General features: G+C 44.0%; 1 protein-coding gene across 1 annotated transcript in view; it reads right to left on the bottom strand.

Moving 5' to 3' along the window:
• Positions 1-2,425: 2,425 nt before the first annotated feature.
• Positions 2,426-15,727, bottom strand: part of Uggt2 (UDP-glucose glycoprotein glucosyltransferase 2) — a 111,939-nt gene continuing 98,637 nt past the window's right edge. The window contains exons 35-39 of the mRNA XM_075949167.1: positions 14,971-15,131; positions 13,343-13,457; positions 10,686-10,802; positions 6,516-6,639; positions 2,426-2,621 (exon numbers count right to left, since the gene is read on the bottom strand). Coding sequence (XP_075805282.1) covers positions 2,599-2,621; positions 6,516-6,639; positions 10,686-10,802; positions 13,343-13,457; positions 14,971-15,131 — 540 coding nt within the window. The 3' untranslated portion in view covers positions 2,426-2,598. The remainder of the gene's footprint in view (positions 2,622-6,515; positions 6,640-10,685; positions 10,803-13,342; positions 13,458-14,970; positions 15,132-15,727) is intronic.

The following is a 15,727-nucleotide window of genomic DNA, read 5'->3' on the forward strand; positions in this document are numbered from 1 at the left end:
ACTCTCTGGAAACCCTTCCCAGAAGACTTCACCTCACTGATGCTGGGCTTTTAACCACAGCTGGCCAGCATCCATTGTTCCAGCAAAATAAAGGTTTTACTTCAGTGGTTCTGGTTTCTTCCTAACCACAGCAAACTCTTCAGCTCCATTTCACACAAATGCCCAAGGAGGGTTTTGCTTCCCCTGAAACCTCGCAAGCCAGGCCTCCAACAGTTTGCACTGCTTTCAAGATTCTTCTCTCCCAAGCTCCTAGAGGACAGCACACTGAGCTCTCACACTTCATGGTTTCCTAGATCAGAGTTCAAGGTCCTTCCATAATCCACCCTAAGACAGTATGATCAGGTCTATCGCTGCACTAACTTACTCCTGCCCTAGTTAGGATCAGGTCTATTGCTGCACTAACTTACTCCTGCCCTAGTTAGGGTCAGGTCTATCAGTGCACTAACGTACTCCTGCCCTAGTTAGGGTCAGGTCTATCGCTGCACTAACGTACTCCTGCCCTAGTTAGGGTCAGGTCTATCGCTGCACTAACGTACTCCTGCCCTAGTTAGGATCAGGTCTATCGCTGCACTAACGTACTCCTGCCCTAGTTAGGATCAGGTCTATCAGTGCACTAACGTACTCCTGCCCTAGTTAGGATCATCATTGCTGCACTAACGTACTCCTGCCCTAGTTAGGATCAGGTCTATCAGTGCACTAACGTACTCCTGCCCTAGTTAGGGTCAGGTCTATCAGTGCACTAACGTACTCCTGCCCTAGTTAGGGTCAGGTCTATCTCTGCACTAACGTACTCCTGCCCTAGTTAGGATCAGGTCTATCAGTGCACTAACGTACTCCTGCCCTAGTTAGGATCAGGTCTATCAGTGCACTAACGTACTCCTGCCCTAGTTAGGATCATCATTGCTGCACTAACGTACTCCTGCCCTAGTTAGGATCAGGTCTATCAGTGCACTAACGTACTCCTGCCCTAGTTAGGATCAGGTCTATCAGTGCACTAACGTACTCCTGCCCTAGTTAGGATCAGGTCTATCAGTGCACTAACGTACTCCTGCCCTAGTTAGGATCAGGTCTATCGCTGCACTAACGTACTCCTGCCCTAGTTAGGATCAGGTCTATCAGTGCACTAACGTACTCCTGCCCTAGTTAGGATCATCATTGCTGCACTAACGTACTCCTGCCCTAGTTAGGATCAGGTCTATCAGTGCACTAACGTACTCCTGCCCTAGTTAGGATCAGGTCTATCAGTGCACTAACGTACTCCTGCCCTAGTTAGGGTCAGGTCTATCAGTGCACTAACGTACTCCTGCCCTAGTTAGGATCAGGTCTATCGCTGCACTAACGTACTCCTGCCCTAGTTAGGATCAGGTCTATCAGTGCACTAACGTACTCCTGCCCTAGTTAGGATCATCATTGCTGCACTAACGTACTCCTGCCCTAGTTAGGATCAGGTCTATCAGTGCACTAACGTACTCCTGCCCTAGTTAGGATCATCATTGCTGCACTAACGTACTCCTGCCCTAGTTAGGGTCAGGTCTATCTCTGCACTAACGTACTCCTGCCCTAGTTAGGGTCAGGTCTATCAGTGCACTAACGTACTCCTGCCCTAGTTAGGGTCAGGTCTATCAGTGCACTAACGTACTCCTGCCCTAGTTAGGATCAGGTCTATCAGTGCACTAACGTACTCCTGCCCTAGTTAGGATCATCATTGCTGCACTAACGTACTCCTGCCCTAGTTAGGGTCAGGTCTATCGCTGCACTAACTTACTCCTGCCCTAGTTAGGGTCAGGTCTATCAGTGCACTAACGTACTCCTGCCCTAGTTAGGATCAGGTCTATCAGTGCACTAACGTACTCCTGCCCTAGTTAGGATCAGGTCTATCAGTGCACTAACGTACTCCTGCCCTAGTTAGGATCAGGTCTATCAGTGCACTAACGTACTCCTGCCCTAGTTAGGATCATCATTGCTGCACTAACGTACTCCTGCCCTAGTTAGGGTCAGGTCTATCGCTGCACTAACTTACTCCTGCCCTAGTTAGGGTCAGGTCTATCAGTGCACTAACGTACTCCTGCCCTAGTTAGGATCAGGTCTATCGCTGCACCAGATTAGGATTTAAGTTAAATAAATGATCACAGTGCAACAAGACTTCCATTAAAAATGTTATTAAAACTGGCTTATTTTTAATAACTGAGACAAAGCCATGAGTGCTTTTTCTTAAAAATGCATGAATTCCTGTAATTTAAATACATTCTGTGAGTAAGGAAATATGGGTGTACTTAAGTTGGAATACTAAAAGATGCTGATGGTTTGATAAGCAGCAATGAGGACCTTCCAGGACTTTCAAAGACCTTCCAGGACATTTGACAACATCAAACTAGCTGGTAAAACAACAACAACATCATCATCATCTTAAGAAAAAAGAATAATCTATCAACCACATTAATTAAGTTTATTTTAAAACTCTACAAGTATTTTAAATAAAGTTTATAAAAAGTGAATAGTAGGTCAGTAATTTGAATGAAGTGGCCTACTGGTTAGCAGTTCCACAAACGCCCAGCAGGTGGCAGAATTTCATCCTAGTTCATCTTCCGGAACCCCGTGCTAGAGCTCATCATGCGCAGACACTGCAGGGAAGCAAAGGTGCAGTCAGCCTACAATGTCACGAAGACATCCATACTAGATATACTAGATATACTAGATGTACTCTCTACGTTATACATGGGGAGTCCAAGTCTGACAGAGACCTGCTGTCTGTCATCCAGTGTGGACATTTTGGTACCCATTCTACCACATCATAAATATGTGTCTCTTTAGACACCTATAGAATGTAAATGCACACAAGTCTATGAGAACAAGAACACACATACACATATATAAACACAAATATAATTTAACAAATAAAATTAAAATATTATATAAACAAATATGACATAGGGTTAAAACCTCATGTAGCTCGATAAACGATACTCAACAGAGGTCTTTAAGAACACAGATATGCTGCCTGGGCTGACTGAAGACAAAAGACATACAGAGAGAACATCCAAATTAACAAAATCAGAAACAAAAAGGGGAACATGACACGGAGGCAATCCAGAAAATCATGAGGTCATACTTGAAAAACCTGTACTTCACAAAACTGAAAAATCTGAAAGAAATGGATAATTTTCTTAATTAACTTACCAAAGTTAAATCAAAATCAGATAAACAAATTAAATAGACCTATAAATCCTAAGGAAATAGAAGCAGACATTAAAAGTCTCCCAACCAAAAAAGCCTAGGGCCAGATGATTTTAGCACAGAATTCTATTAGACTTTTCAGAGAAGACAGAAACAGAAGGAACATTGTCTAATTCTTTCTATGAAGGCCATAATTTCCCTGATACCCAAACCATACAAAGATTCAACAAAGAAAAATAATTACAGACCAATTTCCTTTATGAACGTAGGTGTAAAACACTCAACAAGAATACCTGTAAACTGAATCTAAAAACTCATCAAAAGATCATCTGCCATGATCAAGTAGGCTTCATCTCATAGGTGCAGGGATGGTTCAACATATGGAAATTGCCAATGTAATCCATCATATAACAAAGAAAAAAAACCACATGGTGACCTTGCCAGATGCTGAAAATGTCTTTGACAAAATCCAACGCCCAATCATAAAAGTACTGGAAAGATTAGGCATACAAGAAACATACCTAAACATAAAGGCAATTTACAAAAAACCTACAGCTAAAATCAGATTAAATGGAAAAAAACTCAAAGCAATTTCATTGAAATCAGGACCAAGACAAGGCTGTTCACTCTCTCCATATCTATTCACTATAGCTCTTGCAGTTCTGGCTGGAGCAGGAAGACATCTGGAGGAGATGGAGGGGTACAAACTGTAAAGAAGTCAGTGTCACTATTTGCAGAGGATACGATACTTTACATGAGCAACCAAAAAGTCTACCAGGGAATCCAACTCATAAACACCTTCATCGAAGTGACTGGTTACAAGGCCTACTTTATACACACGCTTCACAATAGCCACAAATAATATAAAACATATTGGGTTAACTCTAACCAAGCAAGCGAAAGCTCTCATGACAAAAACTTCAAGTCTTTGAAGAAGATACAGAAGAAGGAAAGATCTCCCATGCTTTTGGATAGGTAGAATTAACATAGCAAAACTGGCCATCCTACCAAGAGCAATCTACAGAGTAAACACACGCCCAATCAAAATTCCAACATAATTCTTTATAGAACCTGAAAGGATAATACCCAATTTCATATGGCAAAACAAAAAACCCAGGCTAGCTAAAACAATCTTGACCCATACAAGAACTTCTGATCAAGCTCTAATGCAGAGCTGTAGTAATAAAAACTTCACAGTGTTGGCATAAAAACAGACATGTTGATCAATAGAATCAAATCAAATTTCGATATAAATCCACACACCTATTGGCACCTGATTTTTGATTAAAAAAAGCCATAAATAATAGGAAAAGAGGCATCTTCAACTATTGGTGCTGGTCTGGCTGTGTGTCGGCATGTAGAAGAGTACAGATAGATCTATTTATCACCCTGCACCAGACTCAAGTAACCCAACATAAACACTGAACCGGAATAGCCTTGAACACATTGGCACAGGAGTCAACTTCCTGAACAGAATGCCAACAGTGCAGACATTAAGATCAACAATTAATAAATGGAGCTTCATCAAACTGGAAAACTTCTGTAAGGCAAAGGGCACTGTCAATAGGACAAAATAGCAGACTATGAAATGAAAAAAATTTCATTAACCCCCCATTCAATAGAGCATTAATATCCAAGCAGGAGTCAGAGGTACCAAGGACACCAGAAGAACAGAGTCCACAGGATCAGCTAAGCAGGGCTCATGAGAGCTCACAGAGCCTGAAGCAGCAATCACGGAGCCCGCATGGGTTAGAGACAGGCCCTCTGCATCTACGCTATGCTTGTTTACCCTGAGGTTTCTGTGGGAGCCTAGCGGTGGGAGTGGAGGCTGTCTCTATTTGCCTACTCTTGGGACCCTTTTTCCTCCTACTGCATTGCCTTGTCCAGAATTGATGTGAGGGATTGTGCCTGGTCTTGTAACATGTTAGGCTGCATTTGGTTGATATCACTGGGAATCTGCTCAGTTTTGAAGAGAAATGGAGAAGGAGTGGATCTGGGGGAAGGGGAGTTGGGGGAGGTAACAGGGAAGAGTGGAGGGAGAGGAGGCTGCAGTTAGGATGTATTGTATCAGAAGAGAAAAAACAAAGTATTATAAGAAACTGTACAGCAAGCATTGTGTGTCTTAGATGAAGTAAGTAAACTCCTAGAAAGACAAACACTGCTGAATGACTACATTCAGCGGAGAAATGTCAAGATAACGGAGCTTGTGAACAGGAGAAATGACAAAACCAAGTCCACAACATTCAACTCACAACTAAGAGACTAGGACCAGGAACAAGGGCAGTCTGAGTTAGATATGACAATTCTCAAGGTAGGAGGCAATGTTTTTTTGTGAGCTATCAAAGGCATTTTAATTAATTTTGACCACTTTCATATTTGGGAAATTCAATATAATCTTAGAGATAAAAGTTCCTCTATTTTTAACAACTGCTTTTAGTAAACACACTTCCTAAAAATCATGTTATACTGCTCATTTATATAGATTGGAGTTTAAGTGATATTCTCTGTCTTAGGTGTGCTTAAATGTTTCAGAGAAAGTCACTAATATATACAATTAACATACATTTTAATAAATAATTTGTTATCTTAGCGTATGTAAAATGAAATTCTTTAAAAAATTTATTTAAAATTTTTTATTAGATTTATTATTTCATTTGATGTGTTTTTTGCCTGCATAGATATGAATGTGCACCATGCTTGGTGTTCACGGAACTTAAAGGAAGGTACCAGGTCCCCTGGCACGGGAGTTTCAGACAGCTGTGCCCACCACATGGGCGCTGGGCATTGACCCTGAGTCCTCTGCAAGAGCAGCAGTGCTCTTACTTGCTGAGTCATCTCTCTGGTCCCTGAAATAAAATTTTTAATCGTGTCATATACTTTCCCAATGAAATACTGACAGTGCTTTCATGACTTCCCTGGAGTCTGTGACTTACCCTGATCTTACTAACACAGCACATGGCTCACATGCAATCACTTACTGGAGTCTGTGACTCACCCTGATCTTATTAACACAGCACATGGCTCACATGCAATCACTTACTGGAATCTGTGACTTACCCTGATCTTACTAACACAGCACATGGCTCACTGGAGTCTGTGACTTACCCTGATCTTACTAACACAGTACATGGCTCACATGCAATCACTTACTGGAGTCTGTGACTCACCCTGATCTTATTAACACAGCACATGGCTCACATGCAATCACTTACTGGAATCTGTGACTTACCCTGATCTTACTAACACAGCACATGGCTCACATGCAATCACTTACTTCCCTGGAGTCTGTGACTTACCCTGATCTTACTAACACAGCACATGGCTCACATGCAATCACTTACTTGCGCTTTTCTTATTTGCAAGATGATCTAATAATTTTCGTATTTCTGTGTCATATTTGACCCATTCTGGGACAATCCTTGCAGCAGCTTCCAGTTTGGGTTCTTTTGTTTTGGGATTATTGCACTAAAAGTTCAAACAAAATTTGTTAGTAAAAGAGAAAAAAAAGACCACATTTCGGGAGAAATAAAGGAAATACTTGAGACCCTTAGGGTGTATGTCACTAGGGCTGACGTGAGCACAAGCACACCGTGCGTTGGCTGACTGGACACTGGCAGGCCTGGAGGACACCGCGGCTGGCCTTCCCAGCCCTTTATAGCCAGCTGCCTGTGACGCAGAGGACTGGAGCAGCACGGAGGCAATCACTGACCACCAGTCTGAGAACTGAGCACACCAGGAGGCTCTTGGGAAAGAACAAAGACACACCCTTCTGGGGAATGCATTGCATCACCAATGTGTCCTCTTCTGCGCTAAAGGTCTAGAATTGTCTACTGCGTATAAAAATGCACAGAGCATGCTCAGTGCAGAGACTAGGGTGAGAGTTTCTGGCCGTCATCTACTCTTGCCTCATGAAGATGGCAATGCTCTGCTGTATTCTGCATCCACCTCATGAAGATGGCAATGCTCTGCTGTACTCTGCATCCACCTCATGAAGATGGCAATGCTCTGCAGTGTTCTGCATCCACCTCATGAAGATGAAAATGCTCTGCTGTATTCTGCATCCACCTCATGAAGATGGCAATGCTCTGCAGTGTTCTGCATCCACCTCATGAAGATGAAAATGCTCTGCTGTATTCTGCATCCACCTCATGAAGATGGCAATGCTCTGCAGTATTCTGCATCCACCTCATGAAGATGAAAATGCTCTGCTGTATTCTGCATCCACCTCATGAAGATGGCAATGCTCTGCAGTGTTCTGCATCCACCTCATGAAGATGGCAATGCTCTGCTGTATTCTGCATCCACCTCATGAAGATGGCAATGCTCTGCTGTATTCTACATCCACCTCATGAAGATGGCAATGCTCTGCTGTATTCTGCATCCACCTCATGAAGATGAAAATGCTCTGCTGTATTCTGCATCCACCTCATGAAGATGGCAATGCTCTGCTGTATTCTGCATCCACCGAGATCATCTACACCGCACCTAGTCTTATCTGAATGCTGCCAATGGGACCACAATGACTGGGAGACAAGGTGAGTCTGGACCTGGACATCAGGGACACAATCATATGCTGAAAGGATCACAACTTCAACAACAATGAGAATGAGAATGGGAGCCAGGAACCAGTGAGGTGGCCAGAGGCCACAGCAGCAGTCTGAAGATTCCAGAGTTATCTCTCCCCCTTGCCTGGGAACTGAGAGGAGGCAGGGGACACCTTGTGGTTGGGACATCCTGCATACCAGAACATGACCCTTCTCCACGACTCACCCAAGTTTCTGCATGTCCTTTAATGAGCATACTGACTCAATGGTGCCCGTATTTCCAATTTCCTTCCCCTATAGAGGAGCCTTACTCTCTCACTAGTAAGCTCCTTGGTGTTTGAATAAAAATGGCCTCCAAAGGCTCATAGACTTGAATGCTTAGTTCCTAGTCTAGGGAACTGTGTGGGAAGAACTAGGAGGTGTGGCCTTATTGGAGGAGGTGTGTCACTGAGGGTGGGCATTGAGGTCATTCCCAGTCACCTCCCTCTGTCCTGGGCTTGGGCATCAAGAACTGAGCTCTCAGCTACTGCTTCAGTGCCATGCTTGCACTGCAGCCATGCTCCCTCTTCCATGGTGGTCATGGACTCTAACCCTCCGGAACTGTAAGCATCGACTAAATTTTTTCTCTGTAAGTTAATGTGGTAGTTTGAATGCTACTAGCCCCCACAATCCCAAAGGGAGTGGCACTATTAGGAGGGGTAGCCTTTGTTGAAGTAGGTGTGTTCTTATTGGAAGACGGGTCACCATAGGGGCAGACTTTGAGGTCTCTTTAACTCTAGCTTCATTCAATGTGACTCACAGTCCACTTCCTGTTTCAGCTACTTTTCTAGGACTATGTCTTCCTGCGTGCTGCCATGCTCCACCTCTGAACCGGATGTGAGCCACCCCAAAGAAATATTTTCCTTTATAAGAATTGCCATGGGCATGGTGTCTCTTCTAAAAGTTAGCTTGGTCATGGTGATTCATCACAGCTACAGAAAAGTAACTGCTAGGAATATTCTTAAGATGAGCCTCTCCACTGAGGCAAATAATTCCAATCAGACCAAATTAGACAGAATCAAAGCCCATGTTTACTGCAGCACTCCTGGGTGGCCAGAAAAACATGGCGGGGAAAGGAGGGGCACGCAAAACCCAAAGACCACGTGTTTTTTTCTTGGTGGCAGCCTAAATAGCCCGTGGGAGAGGTCCTGACCCTCCCTGGGAAGGGGTCAGCGCTTGGTGGGCTTTTCCGGAGGTGGAGTCCGGACCAAGGCAACTCAGGGCAAGGGGTCTTGAGATGGAGTTTCCTGCTCCATTGGTGCCCCAAGGATGAATGCCAGGGGCTGGGTTATGCTTTCAATCAATCAGTAACTAAGGCAGAAGTTGGTACCAGGGAGTGGTCTACTGCTCTGAGCAGGTCTGACCTGTATAACTTTTGGAGAAGTGTGTTCCACTTTGGACTAGGAAAGTGGATTCTAAGTGGTCCATCCTGGAAGATCTTGGAAGAGAAGGAGCAGTGTCAACAGCATGTTAGCATGGGCTGAGGACTGTTCTTGCCATATCTCGCAAAGAATACAGACGCGTTCTGCCCTGTCTTAATCTCTTAGCGTCTCTACAGCCCCGTGTCACTTAATTCCTAAGTGTTTCTGAGGGGAGCTGATTGATCCAAGCGCCCAGTTCATGCCACTCCTTGTGGGCCCATATTTCGATATGGCACAAAAGCCATTAGCCCGGTTCGAGCTGACCACGTAGCTCTGCAGACAAACTGTCTCTGCCCTTAACAAAGGCCAGGATGCCTGCTCCTAGCTTCTTTTGTTAAGATGTGGATTACCTGAGAAGAGATGTTTGACTGAAGCTGATGACTTAAGAGTCCAGATATTTGGTGCTTCTTTCCTTTGTAATTTGGAAGGATGTCTTATAGAGATGCTAATTCAGGGCCTACCTGACTGCTAGATGTGGATGTGATTTGAGTCCAGGCACTTGGCTGCCTAAGGAATGGCGTAATGTGTTTTCCCCCTTCCCCGCTCAATTTGGTGTGGGTATATAAAATGTTTGGAGAATAAACGGCGATCTGGCCATTTTCCATGATGACGGTGTAAGCTGTGTCGGTTCTTTTCCTCGCAACTCCGTTCCAGCCGGTTTGAGGAATTAGGGAATTTATGTTGGACCCTCACGGGCCACGACAACTCCTCCCTTCTCTGCGTGCAGCTACTGCTATGAGAAACCCATGCATCTAAGTCTGAAAGTTCCTCTTAGGCATGGATAAAGACACATCACCAACTTCTAAGGAAACCTCAGGATTCAAATGTGTTCCCCATTCCTGTGTCCCTTCTTCTACACTACTTAGTAGAGAGATGGCAGACATGTTTTCTTCCTCCTTTAGTTTGGATGGGTTTGGTATTCTGGCTTGGCTGTTGTGGTCTTTCAGAGTCTGGAATACATTGTTCTGAACCTTCATGACTTTTATGGTATCTACTGAGAGTGTGCTTCTCTTCTGATGGGCCTGCCTTAACACGGGAGCTGGTGTTTGCCCCTGCAGCTTTCAATATACTTCTTTGTTCTGAACATATGGGGTTTTAACTACATATTCTGTGGAGATGTCCCCTTTGGTCTTGTCTATATAGTGCTCTAAATGCCTCCTGTCCTCAACAGACTCCTCTCCCCTCCAGGGTTCTAGTCGACACGAATTGTTCTGTCTATGCTCATGGCTCGTGCTCTTTTCACAGTGTCCCCAGGGTCCCATATGATCCATTTACACTTTCTTTTCAACTTTGGCATGGATTATCTTTATATATTTGTTTCCTTACTAATCAGCAGACCTGAGGGTAGTCTTGGGGACCTCCTGAACACAGCTTTTTACTTAATTCATAAAGGACTAGAAGAAGAAGTGTGGTAATAATATGTGTGAGCCATTTCATTTGTAAAACAGCACATTTAAATTTGGGCACTTTGCATGCACTTCTGTGCAAACGAGATGCCGATACGCACCAGATCGATGGTTTTGGCTCTGTGTTTAGATTCGTCATCGCACCAGGTCTCACACCAGAGCCAGTCTTGAGGAAGAGACTTGATGGCAACTTGATAAATCATATTGTTGGGAAGATCCTACAGAAAAAAATTAATATGCTAGAGTCTGAATCAAATTGTCATTTAGACTTTAAATATATCATAAAATTCAACAATTTGGGATATCTCCATGTAGAATCTGTGTCATACATGAACACGTGACCTAGAACTACATCGAGTCAGATGAGAATAAGGTCTGACAACTGTCACCCGTGTCATCTTCTCTGGTTACCCGAACAGCAGAACCACGGTTAGGTACTCACTTGTACCTGTCCTTTTTACTTATTTGTTTTTATCTTTTAAATTTTAAAACTGTCTATTTTTATTTCCGTGCGAGAGTGCTTTATCTCCATGCATGCAAGTGCACTGAATGTGTGGTTGGTGCTGCTGAGGCCAGAAGACAGTCAGGTCTCCTGAGCCGGAGTCAGCTACAGCCATGCTGGGCACCAAACCCAGTCCTATGTATGTGCTACCAACCGCTAGTCGCCTCCCCAGCACCTGCTAGTGTTATGTTGAACACACCATCTTCTCCAGATTCTCAAATCACCTTACTCTCTTGTTAGAAGAGATGTTGTAAGAACAATTTCATATTTCTGTATGCACAAGGCTTCCTAAGCAAAGATTGCTGGCACATAATTTGAAAAACGGGCCTAGCAGTTAAAAACAGAGTTTTTAGAGAGACTTAGTATGTTTCCCCTGAGGTATCTATTTGTATTCCAGCCAGAGAGCCCTTCTTTCTTCCCAGAAATGTAGCTATCTAAGCACACTACCTCAGTTTCTGAGGGGTTGAAGTTAGTCTGCATTGGATGTCCCATGTATCCTTAAGATTTAAAACTTCATGGTTCTACTCTCCCCAGCCCTACTAAATATCTTATGAGATGTCCTAGGAGATGTTCCAGGAGAGGAAATAAAAATGTGCAGATTGGAAAGAAGGGTTAAAGGCTCTGATATTTGCAAGTAAGAGGATTATTTGTTCAGGAAAGCTCCACAAATTATGAATAAAATCCCTGGGCTATGTGAAGAGTGAAATCATGTCATTTGGGAATGCCTGCATTAAACAAAGCCACCAGCCTCAGGAAGACAAGTGTCACATGCATTCTCTCATACGGTTCCTACGTTTTGTGTAGATGCAGAAAATCGGGTACATATAAAACAAAACCAAAGTGCTAGCGAGCAGAGAAGCTTCAGTGTTTATACACTATGCAGTCAAAAGGAAAGATGAATCCCATCATTTGCAGCAAAGGTGAGGTGGAGAACATCACGTTAAATGAAACAAGCCAGTAATGGACAGACTAATTCTCGGGCATGTCAATAGAAAAGTGCTAAAGCAATAAAACAAAAAATATTAGAATAGACTGTGACTTCAATTTTGTTGGTAGCTCCCCTTTCTCTGACTTTTCTCATGCCCTAGCAACAAGGCCATCTGGCAAAAATTGATGCTTGGTGAAGCCCCCAGCCTGCAGGTGAATGAACTTCCATGCAGTGGCTTTTGAAGAAGTCCATACAACTTGAAATGACCATATCTTGTCAAGCATCAAACAAGCAGGTGCTACGGGGTGTGGCAGAGCAGCAGCCATGCCTGCTTCAGATCACTGATCCACAGGAGCCGCCTCCTAGCCACTAGGTTTCACAGTAAGGTGTCATGTAGCAACAGACAACACTACAAAGATTATTCCAGTTGTCTGTTAGAAATAAAGTTGTGAACATTAATGTACAAGACTATGGGTAACATATACATACAAGTAGATAGGTATTTAATCTTATACATAACCAAAATTCTTATATCCCTCAAACACAGAAGGCCCACTTTCACCATTGGGAATACCAGCATGAATAATTTTTGGCCTCTTTATGAAACCCATTCTAATTCTACCTTCACAGGGACCTACTTTATACTAAAACCCCCAAACTTGATTGACCATTCGAACCCTATTTATAATGCTTTCCTATTTCATTTCTTCTCCAATAATTAATTGCACACATATGTGTACACAAATATACATATATATTTTAACTAGAATGAAAGCATTAGGACCTCAAGAATAATTGTGCTTGGATTTCTGTGGTTTCAGGTCTTAGGAGAGTATGTGGCACATATGAAGTACATGAAACACACCAGCTAGGTAAATATGGATGGATTTAGTCATTAGGAATAATAAGGATTATGAACTGTACTGTCTTTCATGTCTGTTTAAACCATCTGAAATATTTAGAGGCAATAATGAATAATTTAAAAGGGTGTGAGGAAGCAGGTGTCTGTTGGGTGTCTTCAGGGAGCACAGGATACACAGAGTTCTTGAAGCTCAGCACACAAAAGACAGAATGGGAGAGGGAGGCAGCTGGGAGGGAGCCCCATGTCAAGAGGGAAAGTGAGTAGAAGAGGTGACTAAATGAGGGGATGGAGAGGAGGAGAAAGTGAGGATCCTGTTAGAGAAGAACGCTGAGCTCAAGTGAAGACGACGTCTGCACAGAGGTGTCTGACGAAGGGCAGATGCCTGAAAGGGCTGTGTGTATGAAGGGTGCTGAAACAGGTTATACACACAGGATAGTTCTCCATTAGAATTTGTTGTAGTACTTACCTGATCTAGGTTTGAAAGACTATTTGGATCTTGGCTAAGAGCTTGGTACTGGCCCCGGAGCCTATCGCCTGCGGAGATTCTCCTGAACTTCTTGAGATCCACCACATATAAGGCACTGAAAAGAGAAGCACTCTGTAGTCCTCCATGGCGCTTGTGTGGCTGTCCCAGGGCCTGTGCACACAATGGGATCTGCGGAGCTGGGCTGTCCCAGGGCCTGTGCACACAATGGGATCTGCACAGCTGGGCTGTCCCCAGGGACTGTGCACACAATGGATCTGCAGAGCTGGGCTGTCCCCAGGGACTGTGCACACAATGGATCTGCAGAGCTGGGCTGTCCCCAGGGACTGTGCACACAATGGATCTGCACAGCTGGGCTGTCCCCAGGGACTGTGCACACAATGGGATCTGCACAGCTGGGCTGTCCCCAGGGCCCATGTATACAATGGATCTGCGGAGGCTGGGCTGTCCCCAGGGACTGTGCACACAATGGGATCTGCACAGCTGGGCTGTCCTCAGGGCCCATGTATACAATGGATCTGCACAGCTGGGCTGTCCCCAGGGACTGTGCACACAATGGATCTGCACAGCTGGGCTGTCCCCAGGGACTGTGCACACAATGGATCTGCAGAGCTGGGCTGTCCCCAGGGCCCATGTATACAATGGATCTGCAGAGCTGGGCTGTCCCCTGGGACTGTGCACACAATGGATCTGCAGAGCTGGGCTGTCCCCAGGGACTGTGCACACAATGGATCTGTGGAGCTGGGCTGTCCCCAGGGACTGTGCACACAATGGATCTGCGGAGCTGGGCTGGTAAGTTTTGCTGTCAACTTGACACAAGCTAGAGTTACTTGGGAGAAGGAACTAGCTAAGAAAATGTAGGCATGTCTGTGGGGCATCTTCTTGATTAATGATTGATATAGGAGGCCCAGACCCCTGTGGGTGGCGGGATCCCTGAGCAGTGGTTTTGGGGTGTATAAGCAAGAAACTGAGCAGCTTTGTAGAGTGAGCTAGGAATTAGTGTTTCTCCACTGGTATCTGCTCCAGTTCATATCTCCAGGTTCCTGCCTTAGATTTCTACCCAGACTTCCCTTTATGAGGGTCTGAAAGCACCAAAATAAGACAAATCCTTTCCTCCTCAAATAACTTTTGGTCATGGTGTTTATTGTAACAGCAGAAAGCAAAGCAGGACAGACACCTTAGAACTTAACAAATATTTCCTTCATAAATTGGAGTCTAATGTTCTGGTATTTCCCCAGAGCTTGAGGTTTGCAATAACAATGGCAGAACATATGTATTTCAGGTCATCTCAAACCTTTTCATGAAATCACAGCCCTACAGACAAGCCACTGCCAGAAGCCAGTGTCTGCACTCGGTACTGACAAACCAACTTTCCATCTTGCAGCGGACAGGTGCATGCACCTGTGTGGATCATTTCGTTTTAACTCTTGGTTCAACCAAGTACTAGGAAAGGAAAACCTGACAAGCCACCTAAATGCTGACTGCCTCAGTTTCCACAGCTGTAAGATGGAGGATACTGAGACTGTGAGAAAACTCTATGAGCACAGAATTAAGGTTCACACACGGGGGACTTCCACAGACAGCACATAATCAGTACAATGCTGTCTTACCTGATATGGTATTTCCTTTTCACCAGATGCGATGCCCAGTATCCCGTTTTCCAGAAACGGTACCCATCCATTTCAGTGCGGCTGTCACAGAACGGAGTATATCCGTAAGGAGCTCCACCCAGATCAAAGTCTCGAAGCTCTTTTAGGTCATGTCTCACAATCTAAGTAATAAAAACAGTGTCTCTGTATGGCACAGGTTGTAAAATATCATGAGCTCTTTTGGTGTAACTTTCATATTATGACCTTACTGCACACATGCAGAAAGGTGCATTTCCTCATATCATTGCCACAGAACATGAATTTACTAAATGTTCATGTTTTTCTTGTTTTCACAGATTAAAAGAAGCATACGCTTTATAGTCTTTATCTGTATAATTATGGTCTTACCAGTGAGATGCCTGGTTATATCATTATAAGCTAACTTGTTGCTATAACGTACACTGTGGGAATATAACACACACTGTGGGAATATAACGTACACTGTGGGAATATAACACACTGTGGGAATATAACACACTGTGGGAATATAACACACACTGTGGGAATATAACACACTGTGGGAATATGACACACACTGTGGGAATATAACACACACTGTGGGAATATAACACACACTGTGGGAATATAACACACACTGTGGGAATATAACACACACTGTGGGAATATGACACACACTGTGGGAATATGACACACTGTGGGAATATAACACACACTGTGGGAATATGACACACACTGTGGGAATATGACACACTGTGGG

Source organism: Microtus pennsylvanicus, chromosome 15 (assembly GCF_037038515.1).
Source record: "Microtus pennsylvanicus isolate mMicPen1 chromosome 15, mMicPen1.hap1, whole genome shotgun sequence".
Taxonomy (NCBI): domain Eukaryota; kingdom Metazoa; phylum Chordata; class Mammalia; order Rodentia; family Cricetidae; genus Microtus; species Microtus pennsylvanicus.